The 24,359-nt window shown below is 32.2% G+C and overlaps 1 protein-coding gene across 3 annotated transcripts in view; it reads right to left on the bottom strand.

Annotated features, from left to right (window-relative positions):
- Snap25 (Synaptosomal-associated protein 25kDa) overlaps nucleotides 1-24,359 on the bottom strand; it is a 137,090-nt gene that overhangs the window by 48,336 nt on the left and 64,395 nt on the right. Inside the window, exon 4 of one of the 3 annotated variants that reach the window (XM_072540071.1) lies at nucleotides 22,570-22,618. In XM_072540071.1, the coding sequence (XP_072396172.1) occupies nucleotides 22,570-22,618 (49 nt within the window). Of the gene's footprint in view, nucleotides 1-7,442; nucleotides 7,492-13,819; nucleotides 13,869-22,569; nucleotides 22,619-24,359 lie in introns of all 3 variants that reach the window. The other 2 variants (XM_072540070.1, XM_072540069.1) reach the window with 2 other exon arrangements.

Raw genomic sequence — 24,359 nt, forward strand, 5'->3', positions numbered from 1 at the left:
CCCTATTTTGTTAACACTCATAGTCAAACTAGGTGGTCTATAAATTTTTGGGGTGGTATTGTTGGCGATTATGTGATTGGTCCACATTTTTTTGACGACCGTGTGCAATAATTTGCCAATACTACTGCAAAATGCACCGCTTAATATTCGACAACGAATATTAAGCGGTATACACGACGGTGCTCCAGTTCACCACACTGCTCCCATTCACAATCATCTAAAGTTCATTCGTTTAGCAAATTCCCATCTGTCAACATAAGCACGTATTGATATTCGCCGTCTCATTCGTCAAGAGGCTATTAAATATAATTTATTGCCTTAAGCCAGACAGATTCTCATGTTACAGATCCACACTTGCCAGCATGTTTAAATTCAAATTGTATCGTGTTGATTTTTAAGTTAATATATTGTGTTATATTTATGTTATAGTTATTGTTAAGTTATTTACTGGTCGTGTTATTTTTTAGAGTTTAGTTTAATTGTGATTTAATGATTAAATTTCAAGAAATTCTTACACTAATAGTTTCAAAAGTAAATATTTTTAAAAATCATATGATACACATCAGTACGACCCTGTTTGGCTTTCACGTGCTTCTATTGACAATTGGGAATTTGTAAAATGAATACGGTATAAATAATAACTTTCCTGATAGGTGGATAGGCAGAGGAGGACAAACTGTTTGGCTTTTAAGAGAAGCTTTTAATAAAATTGATTTACAAATGTTAAGAAATGTGGCTCGGTCATTCGAATATCGGTTACAAACTTGTATCATAGACGTAGAAGGTGGACATTTTTACTTTAGACTTATTTCCTTAATATCACATTAATTGTTACATTCATTGCATATTGTTATGGTTTATATTTTTTATTAGTTACTTATTGAATAAAAATAATTTTGTTATATTATCACTCAGACTCAATACTTATTTCTACTTACAAAAATTGAATGTATTTCCGAAATTTGAACAAAACTAAAAATACCTCGGAAAGTAATGAGTTTAGGTATAGGGAATGCTATATAAAAATGACAGAGTATCATATATACAATATTTAAAAAAATATATATATAGAGTGACCCATATAAAAAAATTGAGAAACTCGTAATTTTGTTTTGTAGTTCACCCTGTATAAAAATTTTTGTCAATGATTTTGAATAAAACTTAATTTAAAACTACAATATATTGTTTACTTTATTAAATAAAATAAATAACTGTTTATGCATTACTTCTTTATATACATGGTGTTGATTTCATAAGGATTTCGAAATAAAAATCGTCATAGCTTGTTAAATACTCTGTATAGTAATGCAAAACCCAATACTATAAGAACAAGAATTATGAGAAGAATACAAATTCGAGAAAATATATAGGGTGTCCCATTTACAAAATTGTATGTTTGCTATACTACGTAGTTATTAATCACACTGTAGTATTCCACGTATTTTGCAAGTATATATATATATATATATATATATATATATATGTATATAAGATGCAATAATACATTATTTCAACCAATATAAGGTTTTATTATCCTGGAGGAAGATTACGAATGAAATAAAAGCAACATCAAGATATCTAATACTTAGAAATCGCTCGTAAAGTTGGTGACAATAAAAGGCAGACATCTGAATAATATCAGTCGTGTATAAGAGACATAAAGATGTCTGGCGTCGCGAAAAAATGTAAATATACATTCCAAAAAGAACGGAGATCATATATAAGCAGATTCAACTCCCCAAGCTCCAAAGATGTTTATATTTAGACGGAGGAAAAATAAGCTAAATATTTTGAAATGTCATTTTAATGCGACTGACAGTAAACTGACGGCGAACAACATTTTAAGAACCACTTCGTTTATATATTCAGTGTGTTTTTCAGAGGAAGAGCTCGTTTATTTGAAAAGGAAACTTTATTTTGGCATCTCCGTTTATAACAAGGAAAATGTAGACCATTAAAGATTGGACCAATCAGAAGACGATATTAAAACTTTTCTAAAAGAGGAGCAACACAATAGAAATAAACAGACACATACATAACATGTCTATATCGATATTCAAATAATAATAAGATCAATAAAAACACAATATAGCTCATAATGGACGGCCAAAATTAGAATAACAAAATTACTCGAAAAAAAAATACGATCGGGTTGTAGTCGTGAAAAGCTGAGAACAAAATCTCGCCGCAAAGCCCATAGTTCATGATAAAGATTCCCAAAGAGGGGTACTCAAGCAGAGTATAAGACAGTGGTAGAGAACCTGAATAAGTTGGACCTGTTTAATGTGTATGTGTGAGTTATGATTTGACATCAAATAAATTATTTTTATTCCCGAACGTTAAGAACAAATTTGATGGACAATTTGATATTCAAAATCTACAAAAGAAATCCCCGAAATTAGTATTTCCACCACCAGAGAGAAAACCCAGTACCTTCTGCTCGATTACATATACAGGTAAGATATTAACAAAAATAGCCAAACACATTAAAAAAGAAAGGAATAACACCAGCTTTCAAAACAAACAATAACTTAAGGCAAATATATTAAGAACAACAGGAGCTCAAAGAAAAATCACTTACACTGACAAAACTTACATCGGTCAAACTGGTAGAACTTTCAACAAACGGATAGTAGAGCACAAAAGGAGCTTTCAATAATAGAAAAACAGACTCTACGTACGCACTTCACCTTCTAGACAATACTCATTTTTTTAATGAACAATTTCAAATTCTTCACATTAAAAATAAAGGCCTTAAGCTATCTTTATTAGAATCTCTCTGACCAACTTAAGAAAAACAGTTCTCCCCTCCTCAACTTATTCAGTTGAAGACTATAAAGTGTAAACGCATGACAAAAATAGATCATTTGAGACAGGAACTGTGCCGAAACGGCTTTAGTGATAATAAATTATAATAAATTTTGTGGAAGTTTTGAAAACAAAAGTTTTCAGTGTTTTATTGTTATATAAAATGAATTTCCATCAAGTAACGGTCGAATCCATCACAATTTGATATTGTTTAGCGTTAAATACTCCAAACTGTTAGATTGATTCCTGATAGCAATTGACACGCCGGAAAATTCTTTGATGCATATTATAACATATATTTTAACTATTCCATAATAAACTATTGTACTACACGACTACACACATAATTACATACTTACGCTTGTAGTATAGCTTGTTTGAAGTATATAATAAGATGATTTTAAGATATAATGAGAAATATCCATAAAAAATAAGCTGTTGTTGAAGTTTTCTTCACATGGTTTGTTATTCAGCAATGCAATTAAAAGTTTCTGTTAGTAAATATAACCTATTTTAATCCAACAGACTGTAACTTGATTAATTCCTCGTTCTGTTATATTTGTCGCCAGTATTTGTGTCCCATATCTTTACCACATCGATTTCTACCATCTTTTTAAGATACTGATTAATATTCAGTCCAGCGGGGTGTGAAATTTCCTAAACAAGGGTGTAACATAAGGAAAACAAACCCCTTAAGTTATTTAATAATTCTTAATAGAGTGTTACATTTAATTAATTAAAAATTACTAAGTTCTCGGGAAGAACCGCGTTAAGAATTTATAACTGGACATTTCGGCAAATATTTTGGAGCCATGAGGATATGGTTCCGTTCGAGTTCGGGGTCTCAATCTGCCTACTCCCCTCACACGTGACGCATCAGTATCTTGTGCTCCAAAAATACCGTCAAACGGCACTGAGGTCTTAATCTGCCTACTCCTCAGTGTCGAGTGACGATCGGTCTTACGCTGTGTAGCTGCTTTTATATCCTCAGTATGAGCGGAATCGGTTGGCGCGGCGGGTCGCTGAAGCAGCGGTTGCCATGTTGCCGGCAGCTTTTTAGCATCATCGCACTTGTTTAAGCTGATAGGTTGATAGAGCGATGGTTTTTGCTTTTTCGAAATCTATTTTGTGACCTATCTGAATATAATGTTGGGCTAGGGCTGAAGTAGTATCGGAATGTTTTACAGTAATAAAATGTTCGTAAACAGGGTTGTGGATTCGTCGGTTTGTCTGTATTGTGTATGTTTGTGGGAACCGGAACATGGTAGACACCATGGTCTTCATTGGGGATTTGGTCTTTTACGGATCTAACGAGATTGGACAACTTGGAGTGAGTGGTGAAGATGCTTTTGATGTTTAGAGGGTTAAGAGTTCTACTGATGTTGTCAGTGATACTTTTGATAAAGAATTTGGGTTGATCAGGCGGTAAGGTTTCCTTTTTGGATGGAATGGGGTTTAAATGTTTTTTAATGCTCCTATTGATTTGGGTTTTGTGGTAGATGTTTTGTAAGCGTGTTTGGCTTATCATCCGAAATCAATTCAATAAGTTCCTACATCTGAACTTTTGAAACAATTCAGTTAGTTTTTATGGATATTTCTCACATCGGTATGTTGCAGATGATACCTGCAACTCTTGGAGGCAGTAATTGAATGTTAACTTCTGACGTTAACCTGGAATCCATGTAAATAGGATGAAAATCTTGTAAAAGACGATGTGAAAATGATAAAATGTTTTAGCAAAATGAAATAAAACTTAAACAGGCACTCTAAACATGAATTGTGTAATACCCCTCTATTATCTAATTTTAGAATTTTGGTGTACATCAATAACATCAGAAGAAGGGTCAAATATCTTATTGCATATTTACAATTTTTCCAGCTATATACGAGACACGCTATAATAATACGCACACTTTTCTTTCTTATTATTAGGTATTATTGCTTCTTTGGCACTATTATTTTTTACGGTATAAACGCTTGGCGTCTGGTGTGGGTTAAATTCTCTATGAGTGAACTATTTCATACAGTTTAGTGGGTAGTGGGTAACATGATCGAACCAGATCATTACCAGGATTCTATCAGACGCAAAAAATAACTAAAAATCATGAAAAATAGATCTTTCACTCAATAAAAATAACCTTAACACGATTTTAATAATTAACTGCAAAGTTATCATAATTAAAATTACTTTTTAATATTATAAATGCCGATAATGCTGTTATGAACGGACCAAGTCTTCTATAAGTACATTCGAAAACAGTTTTAAACTTTCAGGAAAGCATTTAAGTCTTTCATGTAAGGAATCTACCAGAACCAATATTACGCTTCATCCATCTTAGTATTAATTGTGAGTTTAACAGAGCTTATTACCAGTGAAACTAAAAAAATTGTAATAGTTAATAATATTCCTTAACTCTGCAAAAAAGATAAGTGGTAGATTTAAAATACCAATTAAGATGACTTTTTTTATTAGGCTAAATTATGGAGTATCTAAAAAAAATGTTTATAACGAAACTGATGTTACCATAAATATTTCGAAAATTATTAACTTTAGACCTATAAAAACTTGTACATACAAACTCTTCATATTTTAAAAAAATTTATTCAAAAATTCGTTAATATACAGGGTGTTCCATTTAAAAGAAGACAACTTTGGGTCATTTCGTTGTTCCGATTGACCCTGTATAATCGAAAATAATTTTAAATTATAGACGTCTTTGATATAAACAAGTTTCGTTACAAAATTTTTTATATACTTCATCACTTAGCCGTAATAAAAGACAGCCAGAGGTTTGGCGTACTCTGTATACCTACTACATAAAGATCAGGTGGTCGGCCGTTAATGAAATGGAGAAATTTTATTAACAAAAAAAGATGTCTTAAATGCTTCTGGTCCAGAACACATCATCTACATATCTCCACCATACTGTGGGTTTTTACACTAATCCAAAATCTTCTCATAAAGATCATTGTCTAGTTAGCCCCATTATAGCTGAATACATTCTATCTATTTCTGCTGGTTTTTGCAGAAAATGGTGGGAATCCTTTACAAATGTTGTTGTGTTATGTGCTAATGGCTCCCGCACCAACAAAAATGCGTTTCAGAAAGAAAAAACCTGCTAAGATTTTAATGACAAAAAAATGATTCAACGACATCACTCTTAGATTTTCAACTCAAAAATAAGGCTATTTGCCTACAAGATCGACGCCAAGTACAAAGTTATTTGGTTCTAATATAATATAAATAATATGCATATACTCTTTCATTTCTTTCTTGCTCTTAAATGAAAGATCTATTTTTTTGGAAAAAAAAAATAAAAATAAAATAACAGACCCCTGAAACAATCCTGGAACAATCGGTTTTCACTCGAGTGTTTCAGATTTATCGTCAGTTCCTTTATTTAGTTTCATTCATAATTATCTTTGTTATTTTATTTAAAGGAATTTAATAAATGCAAAAAGCTGGATTCTATTTAGTTTCGCATTGTACAGAACGTCACAAATTAAAAACCAAAATTTAAAAAAATTAAAAATAAATATGTATTAAAAATAGACAACGTTTTAGCAGTTTTTGTGAACATCCTGTATGTTGCATGTATTTTTAGGGATTATTTTTATACAAATTTATTCTTGCCAAGAACTTTTACAACACTTTTAAATAAAGAAAACATCTTACAGTGAATCTTTTCGATTGTAATTGGCGCAGTGATAGGATTCCACTCTACAGTGTATGCTTACATTATCAAAACTTTGATCCTGACTTCAAATATAGTCTACTTGTTGGTTCTGAGGCTATTTGAAGATATTTACTGTCAGGCATGCTATATTTACTTATAAAAAGTCTTAATATTGTTGTTTACGTCATTCATTTCCATAATCTCTTTTTACATCGTTTCCAATAAAAGAGCACAAAGCCATCATATTTTTGCATTTAAAGACATGTGTATTTTTTTAAAAGATCAAATTAGCGAATCAAACTTGGATTTATTTACAAATTTATCTTAAGTGGCGCAGTACTCGGATTACACTACTCTTATTATGCTTAAAAGTGTCTTCAGTTTTAATCTCGATAAATTTCGAGTTCATTTATTATCCTGAGATTAATTGAATGATTTACCTTCGAAGATTTTTTGAGCAGGTCGTTGCTTAAAGAAGTTTCTCAAAGACTATTGCATTATATGATTTAAATAATCCATTTCTAAAATGTCTTCTATAATATTGTGTTTTCCTTTTGTAATAAAATCCTTCTCATGTTATTTTTAGAATAGAAGATAAGATTTGTCAAAATTGCGAGCATCTATGAGTTTAATTTATCAGAAATTATTCTTGGCGAGAATAAAAGGCACATTTAATCTAATGCATTTGATAATTTCACAAAAAGCATGTATGTACAATCTGAATACACCCTTCGGAGTTTACCTAAAGTCTGAGATTAAATTCTCAAAGTTTACGAAAGGGATTGTCGTGGAAGCTCTCATCCCAGCTAATCTTTCAAACATTCGGTTAGTTTACTAATCGGTCCTTTTCTATTAGCATAGCAAGGGTAGCTAAAATGAGCGCGTTCACGCCAATCGATTCCATCGAATTCGAGAATTTCGCCCCAGCAGGTTACAATAAATGAATAGAATGCTTACCGCCCTGTTCATCCAGCATGACCAGGGTCTTCATGCCAACTTCGTGACTCTACAAACGAAAAAATGTTAGCCTGCACCAATGAGCACTCTCTAGTTGTACCAGTTTTATTAGGCGGGAAAAATGTCTTCCAAAACCAGTTTTTAGTTAAGGTTAGTTTACCAATAACCGATTTCTAAAAAGGTTTAAATGATAAACTATACGAAATGTGTTAAAATTTGTTGTAGTCTTTAAATTTTTACTGGAAGGGGCACATATAGACACGTTTTCGACATATTTAGTGGTAGTTTTTGTTTTGTACATTAACACATTAAAAATATCGTTAGAAATAAAATCATTGACAGCACTGTAGTAAACTACGTTCACCTTAGAATCCAGTATCGCCCGATCTACTGTAGAAAATATAGAAGAAAAATAAAAGTACTCGGCAAGTTTTTCGAAACTGTACATCAAAATAGAGAATAGTGGATCCAAACAAATAGTAAACTGGAAAATCCCTTGCTGGGTCATTTAGAACGCACGTAGAACATGCATTTAAGCGCCTTAAGGAAATACTTGAAAGGAGCTTTAAACGACATAGAAATATAGTCATGGTGAGAATAGAATCCATGATCTTCTATAGAAGAGATGATGCAGTATGAAAAAAAGATAGAGAAACAGGAAAAGCACACAGGGATACTTAAGATAGATAGAGGAGATATAAATAACAAATAAATGGGGTACTGATAATCTATTTACTATAAGCAAAGTTCTTTTGTTTAGGCACTACCGGGGAAGTCAATGCTAAAAAGGAATTTTCTTACAGAATATACAATGTAAGTATAGAAATTATAATGAAGCATTTATACTGCAGCCCATCCTGAAAAAAAAACAATCGATTCCATGTAAAAATCTCATACCAATTTTTGATGGCTCTAAAAAGTATACGAGTGATAGCTGATGACAAATCCTTGAAGACATGCAGCTGATTTTGCTTTGTTTTTTTAAACAATCACAAAAAGTGACAAATTCTTTTTTTCCTATAAATTATACATTTTAGAGAAAAATGGTTCAAATAAAAGTTGTAGACCTTAAAAAGTTCTTTACTTTGCAAAAAACCCTTAAAATCGTATTAAAAATTTGTAAGTGTTTGGAGCAAAATAAATGACATTCTTAAAAGGAGTACGTACTATTTTTATTAAAATTACTTTTTTATTCAAAAGGTGGTTTTTATTCAAAAAATTGCGAGAGGGGTTAGGCAAGGATGCGTCTTGTCTCCGACGCTTTTCAACGTGTACTCACAGGTCATATTCATAAAAGCCTTATGGGAAAGAAAAGAGGGAATAAGAATTGGTGGAGAAATCGTAAACACCATGAGATTTGCAGATGACACGGTAATTATGGCTGAGAGTATGGAAGATCTACAAACTTTACTAGATGCAATAAATAGTGAATGCATTCAAATGGGACTTGACATCAACACAGATAAGACCAAATTTATGATAGTATCAAGGAGTCCAATAAATAATGAACAACTAACTCTTGGTGGACAGCAAATAGAGAGAGTGACAAAATATAAATATCTGGGAGCTTACATCAACACAGAATTAGATCCAGACCAAGAGATCCGGGTACGAATAGAAATGGCGAGGGCAGCGTTCTTAAAATTCAAACAATTGTTCTGTGACAAAAATCTGAATATTGCGCTGAGACTGAGGTTTGTTGAATGTTACGTCTGGTCGCAACTATTGTACGGGGTAGAAACGTGGACACTAAAAGCGCAAATAGTTAAAAAGATTGAAGCCTTTGAACTTTGGATATACCGGAGAATGTTGAGAATCCCATGGACTGCCAGGGTCACCAATGAGGAAGTGCTGAGAAGAATGGGTCGAGACAAAAAATTGTTGAGAACGATAGAAGTACGCAAGACTGCATACCTTGGACACATACTAAGAAATAATAAATATAGTCTTCTGCAGGTCATCATGCAGGGTAGAGTCGATGGCAAAAAGGGAATAGGTAGAAAGAGGAAGTCATGGCTGCGAAATATTCGAGACTGGACAAACATGACTGTAGACGAATTATTCCACGTTGCAAAAGACAGAGAAGCTTTTAAAAATGTGGTCGCCAACCTCCGTTAATGGGGACGGTATAGGAAGAAGAAAAGATTCAAAAGGTAATATAAACTTTTTAACTTAATAAAACAACTTAAAATTAATTAAGTAAATTCATTATAGATGTGTCACCCTTGGTTATTTACTACAGCTTGATTATTTATTACGACCAATTGATCAGTTACTAATTTCTTGGTCGAATTGGTTCCAACCTTGGACAAGGAAAGAGAGAGGACAGATCATCTTTTTTGCCATCTTTACTAACAAAGTTATTATAAATGTTTAAAAGCTAAAAAGTCAGCCATTTTCAAACGGTTCTTTTAATAACAATTTTGATAAAATGTTGATATTTTTTAATATACTGGGTGTACCAAAAATGTAGGTCAGAAATTAAATCGCGTACTCTGGGATCAAAAATAGTTCGATTGGACCTAACTTACCTCAGTACAAATAATGTACATAAAAATAGTTACAGCCCTTTGAAGTTACAAAAAGAAAATCGACTTTTTCCAATATATCGAAAACTATTAGAGATTTTATATTGAAACTGGACATGTGGCTTTATTATGGCAGGAATATCTTTAAAAAAATAATAACAGTGAAGTTTGTAGACCACATAAAAATTTTATGGGGTTTTGTACCCTTAAACCCCCTCAAATGTGTGTATACGTTCCAATTAAATTATTATTGTGGTACCATTAGTTAAACACAATGTTTTTAAAACTTTTTTGCCTCTTAAAACTTTCTAGTTAAGCCAGTTTTTATCGAGATGAGGCTACTTTTTTATTATGTTTTAAAAATTCTCCAGTCGGCTGTATAACACTTGTTGTTATGGTTACTATGTATTAAATAGTAGCATCAACAATACAGATTGTCAGTAATAAATATTACAATTATTGTGCATTTAACATTATTAAGAAAAACCAAATTTTCTATTACAATGGTGTACACGTTTTCAGAAATGGTAGATATGCATTTAATTCCTTGGTAAGTTTGAGCAGGCTAAATTAGGGTTTTAGATAATTATTGGTAATTTGGTAATGACAGGTGAATGCCAAGGGAATAGTGCAGCAGCTGCAAGGCGTTACACAGAAAAATATCCTAATTGAAATACACCAGGCAGTCGATTATTTATTTCCACTGATCCTCGTTTACGAGAGACAGGCACATTACGACCGCAACTTGTTGGTAATAATGGTCGACCAAAAGTAGATAAAAACGATGAAGAGATTTTGGAAACAATTGAAGAAATATCTCTGGAAGCAGTACAAGAGTAGTAGCGGCTCAATTAGATGTTTATCACATGAGGATTTGGAGAAGATTCAAGGAACGGCAGTTTCATCCTTATTATTTAACACCCGTTCAAGAATTACTGGATGATGATTATCCTAAAAGAATGGGGCTTTGCAATTGGTTTTTAACGGAAAACACACAAAATGTCAATTTTTAATCATGTTTTGTTTACCGACGAAGCTACGTCATAACACGCACATCTAGGCCGCCCTCACGCAAAAAAGTCTCATTCACCAAAGAAATTTTAAAGTCAATGTTTGGGCAGGAATTGTGGATAATAACCCAATACGGCCAGTATTTCTTCTACACAATTTAAACGGTGAAAATTATTTACACTTTCCACAAAACGTGTTACCCGAGTACTTAGAGGTCAATCTCGCAGACAGAAAAAATATTTGGTTTTTACAGGATGGCGCTTAAGCGGATTACCATAATGAAATAAGAGAACAGCTTTTCGATCAGTATACTGGACGTTGGATTGGAAGGGGCCCTGATGGAGATAGAAGGTGATAGAAAGTTCAAACTGTCTGGTCCAAACAGCTAACGGCAGGTCATCTTCATTCTCAGTCAATCCTTGATCTTTCAGCCATCCTGCGTATTTGATGGAATGTTTTATCGTATTGCTCATCACCTCGTAACAGGATTTACTAATCATTAGGATGGCGTCAAGAACGTTTAGTTTGAAATCGCCATTGTTCTCAACCGATTCCATCAAAAGTCTTCTCCTGTAATGGCTTTTCAAACTCTTGATGACACTTTGGTCCATGGGCTGAAGGACACTCATTGTGTTTGCTGGCAGAAAGCAGGGTTCAATGTTTTGAAGGTCGCACAGTACAGGATGAGCAGGACAATTCTCTACAAGCAGAAGAATTTTTTCCCTTTACGCTCGACATCTCATTTACTTCTTCAAAAATTTTCGAACTAATCCACGCACTCTTGTTTGGTTTGTAGGTAGCGTTTAGATTTTTGATGTCAAAAGCAGCGTGGTTCTTTCGACTTCACTATCACTAACAATTTTCTCTTTACTGAACCTGCCATGTTAGCGGCCACTAAAACCGTAGAGACCTTTTCACCAACACACTTTTCCAATTTAAATTTTTAAGTTCTGTTTGGTGTCAGTTTAAAAAACAATCCAGTCTCATCAAGCCTAAAAAACAAGACTATCTGCTGATCTACCCATAGTTGATCTTGTGCCGCAGCTTCCACTTGCTTAGCTAACCCTCAGGAGCCTTAAAATCCTCAATTCTAAGCTCAGTTGTAAAAGACTCAGCTTTTGTCCTGACCACAGGTCCAGAAAGTGGAATATGATTCATACGCTGCTGATGGAACCACTGAAGCATAGCGCGATCTAAATCTTCGTGCTAAGGTTTCCGCAACTTCATCCTGTTACCGAACTCTGGGACACAACTGAAACTGGAAATGGGAAGACGTGAATTAAGTTGACTATTGAACGTCGAAACGTCATCGCTATAAAGAGAGAACAATATCGGTATAGAGAAAGAATTAATACATTGTCCTTATGACGAACCAAACAACGTTTACTATTTTCATCGTTAAAGGGGAATTATCGTTATATAGAGAATCGTTATAAAGAGAGAGCACTGTATTTGTAAATGGTTAAATAAGATTATAGAGACCAGGTAATATAATGAAAATTTATTTATATTTTGTTAGGTACTAAAAAATTTTGAAACATATTAAAAATGAAGCCGCATCTCGATAAAACTAGCTTATTGAAAAAGTACTAGGAGGTAAAAATGTTTTAAAACATTGTGTTTATCTAATGATACCACAATAATGATTTAATTAGAACGTATACAAACATTTGGGGCGGTTTAAGGATACAAAACCCCCATAAATTTTTATGGGTTGTACAAATTTCACTGTTATTATTTTTTTTTAAAGATATTCCTGTCATAATAAAGCCACATGTCCAGTTTCAATATAAAATATCTAATAGTTTTCGATATATTGGAAAAAATCAATTTTTTTGTGCACATGTGTACTAAGTAAGGTCCAATCGAACTATTTTTGGTCCCAGAATACGAGATTTAGGTAATTTATGACCTACCTTTTTGTTACACCTTGTATATTAAAATTGACAACTCAAAGAATCCTCTAGTCACTAAAATTTATAAATTAGTGCAAAAATAAGGGTTTATTGCCATTATCTCGGTCAAGTGTTTATGTATTTTAATTTAGAAACTTGCAAACTAAAGAACTTTTTAAGATCTACAACTTTTATTTGAACCATTTTTTTATAAAAATATAATAATAAAAAATAAAATATAATAAATTTTTTATAAAAAAAATATTTTTCACTTTTTATGACTGTTTAAAAAAAAACAAAGCCAAATCAGCTGCACGACTTCAAGGGTTTGTCATCAGCTATCCCCCATATACCTTTTAGAATCTTCAAAAACCCGTATAAGATTTTTTCAACTTTTTTCCTTTACTGGCCTATACTTCTTGCTTGGGACAATTTTCTTCGTAATTAAAACCATGGCTTTTTGAAACTTTTTGAAACAAGATATAAAGGAATTTCTGGTAACGATGTTACTGATGGAGCCAGTACATAAAAATTGTTATTATAAGTGACTTTTCTATTCTAGGCAGGTTACCAGCAGTGCAGTTTTTGATTTAATATTTGTAATAATATTTTTAACATTGTACCATTTGAACCTGTGTAATTTTTAAAACGTAAAAAATACTCTTTGACCGGACTATAAATAGATCAATTTAGTCTGGTCAATCAAGTCCATAAATAAAGACCCATCTGGTGATTAAATATAATGTGTTTTATCGTTCTTAATGTTTCACTCAAATGACAATAGATATTTTATAACAAGTCAGTAATCAAGTTCGATTATGATATAGTTTGTCGTTTTTCAACGTAAATATGCAATAAAACAAAAGACTACATCGAATAATAAGACTTATATCAGCAAAACACCAACAACCTTATTATTTTTTAACACATTTTTTAAGCTTACCGCCTTGATGGTGGACCATCTCCAATGTCTTCGCGCCAGCATCGGTACTCTATAACAGCACAGTGCCGTAGCAACTCACAATTTGAAAGAAGGTAAAACTACTCAATATTTACAAGAAATATGGCATCCTTATTTAAACTTGTGCACATAAATTCGATCAAAACAATATTTTTTAGTATTCAGCTCGTTAAATAAGTGCACTCAATGAAAATTTACCGATTTTTACCCAAATACAGGAATTTAAAAGGTTCAGTTTGGTTATCTTTCGACCATGACGTCTAAAATATATTGTACATATATTTAGGTCTTTAATTGTGATACTTTGTGATCCAAGTATTAAGCAGAAAAAATAAACTAAAATGAATTTTTAAAAATAATGTTAAAAATCCTAGATTTTAGGAAAAATTGGTAAATTTTGATCATTTCAACCAATGAAAGAGCTTCATTTTGGTCAAGTGACCTGAAATTTCCCCAGATCTGGGGAAATTTACACAAGTATTCCAGCAAATAAGTTTATGCCATATTTCAAAACTACAGTTCCTACCAGATAGAAAAAGTGCGAAAACAGTGAGATCCAAATAATGTACATCACATGCAAAAATGTGTGACTAATTTTACTATACGTATTAAACTGATTTAGCTAAAAATCTATGAAACAATCACACATTTTCTGTCGTGGTGAATTTTTTTGAAGTACTACATAGGAACAACGTCTAGACTGAGAAAACAAAAGCAAACAGATAAGTACCAAGCCAAGCGTCAATAGAGACAAACGTGTAGATGTGCTAGTGTAAATTTGCTAATGTCAATAAAGTAATATAATGTTGACATTTAAACAGTTTATGTAACTTACTTATATATTAATAAATAGATATTATGGGTATATAGCAAGGGATGAAATATATATGTGAACATTTGTAGAACCACATTATAGACTTTTTAACAATTTATTAACATTAGAACAAAATAATTTTTATACAAATGTATACTTATTAAATATTTTTTTTTTGGTAAAATACGTAAGCAAATATCATCGAGAAGTTATAGTATTATCAAAAGGACCCCGATACTTGAGACTTTTTCGGAACTTTCATTAAATAAATAATTTTTCCTCAGTCCTATCCAGCGTTTATCCAATGCTGTACATAACTTTTTATATAGTTCTCATACTTTTTTTGGGTACTACAGACGTACGACTAATTCATATCTTTCGAAGACCTCCCCATGCTTCGTCTAGTTAGGGTTGGGCTACAGAATATACGTTACTATTATTTCGGAATAAATATTTCATCTACAGTGCTGCTACTAGGTATACTTATGTAGCCACTAAATATATGGGCTATTGGGTTATTTAATTGGTATTAGATTACAAGTTTGCTGATAATTTTATAGATTGTTAAAATTTTAAGTAGATTCATTTCATGCCAAAGTAAACTCCAAACGAGGGTTACTGGTCCGGAAAAGTTATAGGCCAGGGAAATAAGCAAAAAAAGTACCCTGTTTGTGACACTGAACCGGCCAGGCAAACAACAGCTGTTTTGAGTAGTATGGAACTCTGTAACAAAAACCTATTAGTTTCCTGTAGTCGATTTTTTTGAATTAATTAGTTATTAACAAATTAAGGACGAAAAGCGGTAAATTTATAGCGGTATAAGTCATATAAAAACCTTCAACATGGCGTTTTTTTTAATGTATTTATCCTTATTTTTTGCTTAGAAAGTTGCAAAATAAGTCAGAAATTTCGATTTTTTATAAATATTAATACCTTTTTTAAAAATCAACTTGAACCTTCATATTACAAAGAATGTTGGGTCTTGTAGTGTTTAAAATATGATCAAAATTTCAACGAGATCGGTCAAATTGTTTAAAAGCAATGTTCTTAAAGTCGTGGCATATTATCATGCACGTTGCGTTTCCACCACATAACGTTTAGTTTCCGAAAAATATAATTTAAATGGTTTTAAATATGAACAACGCACACTGTCCGGAACTTTGCGTTTCAGACACTTAACGTTTCCGTTCAGTATAATCGAAAACAATATTTTACTGACACCGACGGCTACGTAACGAGTCGTAACCGGTTGGTAAGGATAATGTGAATTAGATGTCCGTCGTTTTCCCCTTGTTTATTTAGGTATTTGTTTGATTTTATGTGTTTTTATTGCTTTGTGACAATTAATCACGGAAGTTATAAACAATTAGGACTTTTGTACGGAAGTGATACCTCTTCTTTTTAAAAATATTTTTTGGTTTGATATGTATGGGTTCGTTAAATGTAGTATTTTGTTTTTTAACTGAAGGTGAAATTAAATTTAAAACATATTTAAACTGAATCCTATTTATTCTAAAATATCCATAATATTTTTCATCGTCATCAATTAATTCTCTGTATAAAGTCCTGTATTCACATTCCTTCTTTCTTTCTCTTAGCATTGGATGTACTTCAAACCTTCTTTTTAACACAGTTTTTCATTCTTCATCGTTAAGTAGAAGAGCAATTGCACATAATTTTTGTCGCGAAAAGCGAGATCATATCTTCACCGAACCAAACTGAAACGTTGTATGTATGAAAATGTGAACGCGCAGCCCAATTGCTGGAGTGGAAACGCTACGTGCCGGAAACTATACGTGCACGATAATATGCCGCGACCTTAATATAAATCAGAAAATGATGAAGTTACGGTAATTCTACGGATAGCTTACGAAACAAGAAAGATCATTCTATCAACTTTATTAAAAAAATAAAATAAAGAACAATAATTTTAATTAGTGCAAAATTATTTTGCAAAAACATTAAGTTTATGCTTATAAACAATTAAAATAACTTTTCAACTTTTGTTAGCAGGAAAATTATTTGTTCATAGTTCATAAGTTTTTGCATTTTGCTACAAATTAAAAAAAAAAAAAAGAGAAAGTTGTCTTAGGACAATTTGGGACGAAGTTAGTCCCTTTTTTTTTAATTTACAGCAGCTTTGTATATAACAATTAAGAGATCTAATTCGTGTCATTTGAAACAACATACTTTAGAGTTTTAATGTGCAAAAAATCGAAAAGATTGCCTTTAACGGAGTCGTCCACAAAGCTTCAAAATGTGGTTCTAAAAATTAGCCGGATTTGAAACTAGTGAGAGCGGTGGATGCGGAAGGAGCTGTTGAAAGTAACTCTGGTTCTAGTTTATGGATTTCGACGGTTCATTTTTTAATTAGTATGTATTCTTTGCGTACATTACGAATATGTATTATTTAAATAAATAAATTGTTAAAGAAACCATCTAACTTGTTTAAACAATTTTTTTTTAGTATTATTTAAGATTATTTTTATTGTAAAACATAAATATTTATGATTAATATTTATTTCTTCAATAAACGTCGTAAATTATTTATTTATAGTAGATTTTATTTTGCCCTAGTCCTTAACGGCTTGTTGTGTGTAAAAATAAATAATAGATTTTATGAAAAAACAAATTATCCTATTCAATTATTTCTAAAAATAGTATTGGTTTATGTATTGCTTTGTAAACTAGGTTGTATTTCTTTCTAAACGTGCTAGCAGGGTGGCTTTTGTCGAAAAAAGTCGATTTCATACCCACATGCTAAAACTTGTTTTAATCGATATATAAATGATGCCAAATTATTGCCTTTTCCACTTCAAAACCAATGTTTTTAATAATATGGGACATTTTAAGACCAAAGTCATTGTTGTGATTTTTATATAAAATGCTTACTTGGAGCGTAAATTGCAAATAAACAACTAAAACGACCGAAAAAAGACAATTTTAACGTCTTTCGAGGCCATTTTGTAATAGGTTGGAAATCAAATTAAAAAAAAAACAAAAAATATGAAATGAAAGCTTAAGTCAAATTCAAAAAAACGCAATTCAGTCTTGATTTTATATTGCAAAAGTCAGTTTAAAATATAAATAAACAAATTGATATACCATTGAGATTCGGAATATATAGACTTGACGAACGTCTCAACAACTTTGTACTATAATGTTCGATTAAAATGAGATTCAGCTTGTGGGTAAGAAACAAACAATGTTTCGAGCGTTAAAGTTTAGACGTTCGTCAAGTATATACCTATATCTGAATTTGTTTCAAAACTATCTTACCGATTTTTCTATCAGATGTCGCTATTGCGTCCATAATGAAGCCATTTTATTGTTGCTTCCTAATAAGACAGAGAAGATTATTTTTCACGTTAAGAACGGCTATGAATAACTGTTCTGATGAGACTTATTAAGTCGAAATACGTATCAACAGATACATAGACGCTTTGAACGTGAAATCAAATCTTTTCTATCTTTTTCATTTTATTCGGATCTACTCTGTATGAGTACAAGAAACAAATTCGTTAAGGATTTCTGCTTAGTTGAGGAGACATGTCGTGGAATGCAAATTTTAGATTCCCTATGTCTCTATTAACATCTTTATCAACGTCTGGCTATGCCTTGCAATTTTTAGAAGGCTCCAGATTAAAGCAGAAATCTGAATTTGTTTCGAAACTATCTTACCGATTTTTCTATCAGATGTCGCTATTGCGTCCACAACGAAGCCATTTTATTGTTGCTTCCTAATAAGACAGAGAAGATTATTTTTCACGTTAAGAACGGCTATGAATAACTGTTCTGATGAGACTTATTAAGTCGAAATACGTATCAACAGATACATAGACGCTTTGAACGTGAAATCAAATCTTTTCTGTCTTTTTCATTTTATTCGGATCTACTCTGTATGAGTACAAGAAACAAATTCGTTAAGGATTTCTGCTTAGTTGAGGAGACATGTCGTGGAGTGCAAATTTTAGATTCCCTATGTCTCTATTAACATCTTTATCAACGTCTGGGTATGCCTTGCAATTTTTAGAAGGCTCCAGATTAAAGCAGAAATCTGAATTTGTTTCGAAACTATCTTACCGATTTTTCTATCAGATGTCGCTATTGCGTCCACAACGAAGCCATTTTATTGTTGCTTCCTAATAAGACAGAGAAGATTATTTTTCACGTTAAGAACGGCTATGAATAACTGTTCTGATGAGACTTATTAAGTCGAAATACGTATCAACAGATACATAGACGCTTTGAACGTGAAATCAAATCTTTTCTGTCTTTTTCATTTTATTCGAATCTACTCTGTATGAGTACAAGAAACAAATTCGTTAAGGATTTCTGCTTAGTTGAGGAGACATGTCGTGGAATGCAAATTTTAGATTCCCCATGTCTCTATTAACATCTTTATCAACGTCTGGCTATGCCTTGCAATTTTTAGAAAGCTCCAGATTAAAGCAGAAATCTGAATTTGTTTCGAAACTATCTTACCGATTTTTCTATCAGATGTCGCTATTGCGTCCATAACGAAACCATTTTATTGATGCTTCCTAATAAGACAGAGAATATTATTTTTCACGTTAAGAACGGCTATGAATAACTGTTCTGATGAGACTTATTAAGTCGAAATACGTATTAACAGATACATAGACGCTTTGAACGTGAAATCAAATATTTTCTGTCTTTTTCATTTCATTATATAATATACCTATATCTCGAAACGCAACGGTATATCAATTTCTTTATGGATATTTTAAATTGGCGTATGCCTTATAAAACTAAAATGGACTTGCGCATTTTAAAACTAATGAACTTAAGATTTCACCTCATATTTTTTGTTTTCTAAATTCGATGTCCAACCCATTGAAAAATAGCCTCGAAAACGTTAAAATTGGCTTTTTTCGGAATTTGTTATTGTTTATTTCCATTCTACGTTTAAAGTAAGTATTTTACGAAAAAAATACAGGAATAACTTACGTCTCACAATAATTAGAAAAGTAATTTCGAAGTAAAAATCATTTTTTACAATTTATTTAAAAATTGTTAAACAAATAAATAAATAGGTTACATTGAAAAATTTTCCATTGAGAAAATTAATATTTAGAAATAATTAAATAGAATAATTTGTTTTTCTCATAAAATCTATTATAAATAAATTATATGCGACGTTTATAGAATGAGTATATATTAGTCATAAAGATTTATGTTTTACGATAAAAATTACCTCAAATAGAACTAAAAAAAATAAAAATTTGAAAAAAAAATTGTGTAAACAAATTAGATGATTTATTTAGCAATTTATGTATTTGAATAATGCATATTCGCAATGTACGCAAAAAGTACATACAAATTAAAAAAGAGAAAACGTCGAAATCCATCAACAAAGACCAGACATACAGTTAACAGCTCCTTTCCCCTCCCCGCGAGTTTCAAAGCCGGTCAATTTTTAGGACCACATTTTGAAGCTTTGTGGACGATTCCATTAAAAGGCAATCTTTTTCGAATTTTGCACATTAAAACTTTAAAGTATGTTGTTTCATATGACTCTAATTAGATTTCTTAATTTTTATGAATAAAGCTGCTATCAATTTAAAAAAAAGGTACTAATTTCGTCCCAAATTGTCTTAAGACAACTTTTTTCATTTTTTAAACATATAGAAAAATGCAAGCTTTCCAAATATGAACAAATAATTTTTCCGCAGGCAACAGTTGAAAAATTATTGTAATTGTTTATGAACAAAAAATTGATTTTTTTGCAAAATAATTTTGCAATATTTAAAATTATTTTTCTTTATTTTTTTTAATAAAGTTAATAGAATGATCCTTCTTCTTTTATAAATTATCCGTAGAATTACGATAACTTCTACAAGAAGACTACAAGACCCAACATTCTATATAATATAAAGGTTCTTGATTTTTAAAAAAGTTATTAATATTTATAAAAAATTTGGAGGTTTATGACATAAGTTTATTATTCTTAAATTTGTTTCATATGCTTCACTTTTTGCCGATAGACGAAAAAAGTGACAATTTACCGTTTTTTGGCCTTAATTTGTTAACAACTAATTAAGTCAAAAAAATTGACTGCAGGAAACATATGGGTTTTTGTTAAAGAGGTCCATACTACTCAAAACAACTGTCGTTTGCCTGGCCGGCTCAGTGTCAGGAAAAAAACCTTATTTCCCTGGTCTATTATCTCTAAACGGACTTTAGGTAGCAACGGCCTCATCGAGTTCGTTTAGAGACTAGTTGACTGGCACAAGTCTCTACTTATTAAATTTGGCTCCCTACTTATTTATTTGTACCACAATTACTTCCACTCAAGGTTCAGTGCTCACAATCAGATCTTCTCTTAGAATCAAAGTCTCATTCCGTAATGTTCTTAGTACATCAACCATCTTGATATCCCTTGGAGGAGGTGGGACTCATTATTAAAGATCTGCATTCATCTAGAACCGAACCAGTTCCCCACAGGTGTGAGCCAGGATCTACTGCCTTTCCTTGTGTTTATTTTCCTTTTACCTTACCTTGTATAATCGTTGGACTAACTAAACTGATAGTCTCAATGGTAGATCTAATTTGTTTAGTTTCATCTTCATTCTCTGTCAACCTTATAGGAATTTCTTAGACGATACCTGGTGTATTCCAACAAAAAATCCTTGACTTTTTCGAAATAGTGTTTTCAAAGATGAGTTATCTTTAAAACTCTCATCCTTGAGCATTTTGCTTTGCTGTCCAAAATGAATAACTGATTATGTTATTTATTTGATCTGATCACCTCAATGGTGATCATCCCTTAGATTTTTTGGTGATTCCATTACCTGCAACTATCGTTCTTCCCATACTTTATCTTTTTCTATTACTGTGTCCAAAGTATTTCAGTATACTATGATTGGTAGCTGTTTCAAGTTTATTGGCAATGTTAAGCTAATAATATTGAGTTAGTGGTGTAGTTTTCCTTCCTAGTCCCGCATTTCCGAAAGCCATTATGAGTTTAGAATTTCAATTTTTAATGGTCCATATCTCCATTACTAGAAATAAGTGGTTATGTTTCGAAACCTTTCTCAGTCTTTTTTGTTTTGAGACGTTCTTCTCAAAAATCGTTTTTTCTTAGAATATCACGTTTAAGACTTGTTCATTTATTTTTCGTGCAGTCCAGGAACTTTTACAATTACTCCATAAAAAACAGACAGACCAAAATTACCTTTTAAATTAAGTTTTAATATCATTCTAATATCAAGAACTCTCTCTAGCTTGAGCAAACCTGGCATTAGCTTTTTGTTCTGGTTTAAGTTTGTAGTTAATGGCGTAACCAATGTATTTATAATGCTTTACCTGGTCTAATGGTCTGATATTTTGCACGTATCGTCTTAGGTCTAGGGCGATTCATTACCTTAAATTTTTATTCCTGTAGATAAGCCTCGAATAAGTCACTAAATGTCACTAAATAATTGCCATTAAACAAACTAATTCATATGAACAAAGAAATAATTCTTTGAACTAAGATGATAAAACTGCCAAATCAAATATTAGGTTAAATATAAATATAGCCGAATTTTAAGCCGTTAAAAAGCGTTGTTGCCATCTTTCTAAAAAACGATTATTTGATGATATTTTATTTTGTGATTATTATTTTTGGATACAAATGATAAATATCCAAATAACTAAGTTGCGATATTTAACAACACAACTAATACTACTGCTAATATCTAATAAAAGACACGACAACTGCGCTTGTTTGTGTTCGTCTACGTATTAGAGGCTATTAAGTCTGATTCAGTTTTGATTTTACGGTATATCGAGTCCAGTGTGGTTCTACAAACTGGGTAAGAGTCGAAATGGCGAAAAAGACACATGATGGGAGGTATTATGATGATCGGAAAGTTGTAAAATAGTTAAAATGACAAGAGTTATAGAGACTCACCTCCCTGGTCATCTAAAGCGACCAAGGTACGGATTCCAGCCTCCTTACTCTACAGCAGCACAAAACAAGTGTTAAAATGTTATGTTAGTTTTTTGGTGAGTGATTCACGCCCGCAATATTTGAGCAGTTGGGTTTTTCGGCAGTAACTTTGTCCAGAGGGGAAGATTTCGAGTCAATAGAGGAAGCAAGGGTTTATATATATTTTTTTTAATTCGTAGATCATTTTACTGATTGTGCAAAAGCATTTATCTGACATTTACATTAGTACACTTATATTTAAATATCAAATACAATAGTAACATTTCAAGTTTTTGCCCGCATTGGGGGTCTTTTTTAATCATTTCAAGATCAGTGTTGACAACAAAACCAGCTTGATGTGTGAAGACATTAGTTACTGCCCCAAATCGACACGAAATGCAGTTTATATAAAGGAAAATTTAGTCTCAATAGCCAGCTGAGCTCTAACTCAGCCAAAGTCAGGATTAACGATAGAGTAACGCCTATATTGAAGAAACTCAATTTGGATTCCGTAATGGCGTAGGTACCCGTGAAGCTCTATTTGCATTCAACGTACTAATCCAGAGATGCTCGGATGTGAACTAAGATATGTACGTCTGTTTCATAGACTACAACAAAGCTTTCGACAAAGTCCGCCACAAAGAGCTAATGGACATCCTCAAAGCAAAACAACTACAACACAATGACCTTCGAATTATAACAAATCTATATTATAAACAGCAGGCACACGTACGCATTAATGAACACACATCAGAAGAGTTCGAAGTTAAAAGAGGAGTGTGACAGGGGTGTGTATTGTCACCACTAATATTCAATGCATACTCTGAAGAAATTATGAAAAGAGCTCTTGAGGGAGAAACAGCAGTAATCAAGGTCAATGGAACACCAATTAACAACATTAGATATGCGGACGATACTATCATAATAACAGACAACCTCCAAGACCTCCAAAAGCTAATGAACAAGATAGTTGAGTATGGAGAAGAATATGGATTATCAATAAACACCAAGAAAACCAAATTTATGAGGATATCACAAACCCAAAATAATGGTGAAAGCCTGACAATTAACGGTAGTGCTTTAGAACAAGTTGAAAACTACCACTATCTTGGCACAATAATTAATCACACAAACGATTACTCCAAAGAAATCAAAGTTCGAATAGAGAAAGCACGTACAAACTTCAATAAAATGAGAAAGGTACTTTGTGCAAGAAAACTAAAATTGAACTTGAGAGTTAGGCTGGCAAGGTGTTATATTTTCTCGACTCTGCTTTATGGGTTAGAAGCATGGACACTTAACGCGTCGACTGCTAATAAGTTGGAAGCATTTGAAATGTGGGTGTATAGAAGAATCCTGAAGATATCATGGACCGAGCATGTAACAAACAACGAAGTCATGACAAGAATCAACAAAAGAATGGAAGTATTGGATGTTATGCGTAATGAGAGATACAACCTACTTCAATTGATTATACAAGGGAAAATCCAGGGCAAGAGAAGTGTAGGAAGAAGAAGAATCTCATGGTTGCGTAACTTGAGGGAATGGTACGGATGCACATCAATTGAACTATTCAGAGCAGCAGCATCTAAGATCAGAATAGCCATGATGATTGCCAACCTCCGTCGCGGAGATGGCACGTGAAGAAGAGAAGAACGCCTATATTACTCATTGTAAATGAGTAACTTATTAAATTGTACAGCTCTTAGAGTAGAAAAAATACCACAATCTTCTTGTTATGAGTATCTTATAATTAGTGCAGTACTTTGAAT

This window comes from Diabrotica undecimpunctata, chromosome 8, assembly GCF_040954645.1.
Source record: "Diabrotica undecimpunctata isolate CICGRU chromosome 8, icDiaUnde3, whole genome shotgun sequence".
Lineage (NCBI taxonomy): Eukaryota > Metazoa > Arthropoda > Insecta > Coleoptera > Chrysomelidae > Diabrotica > Diabrotica undecimpunctata.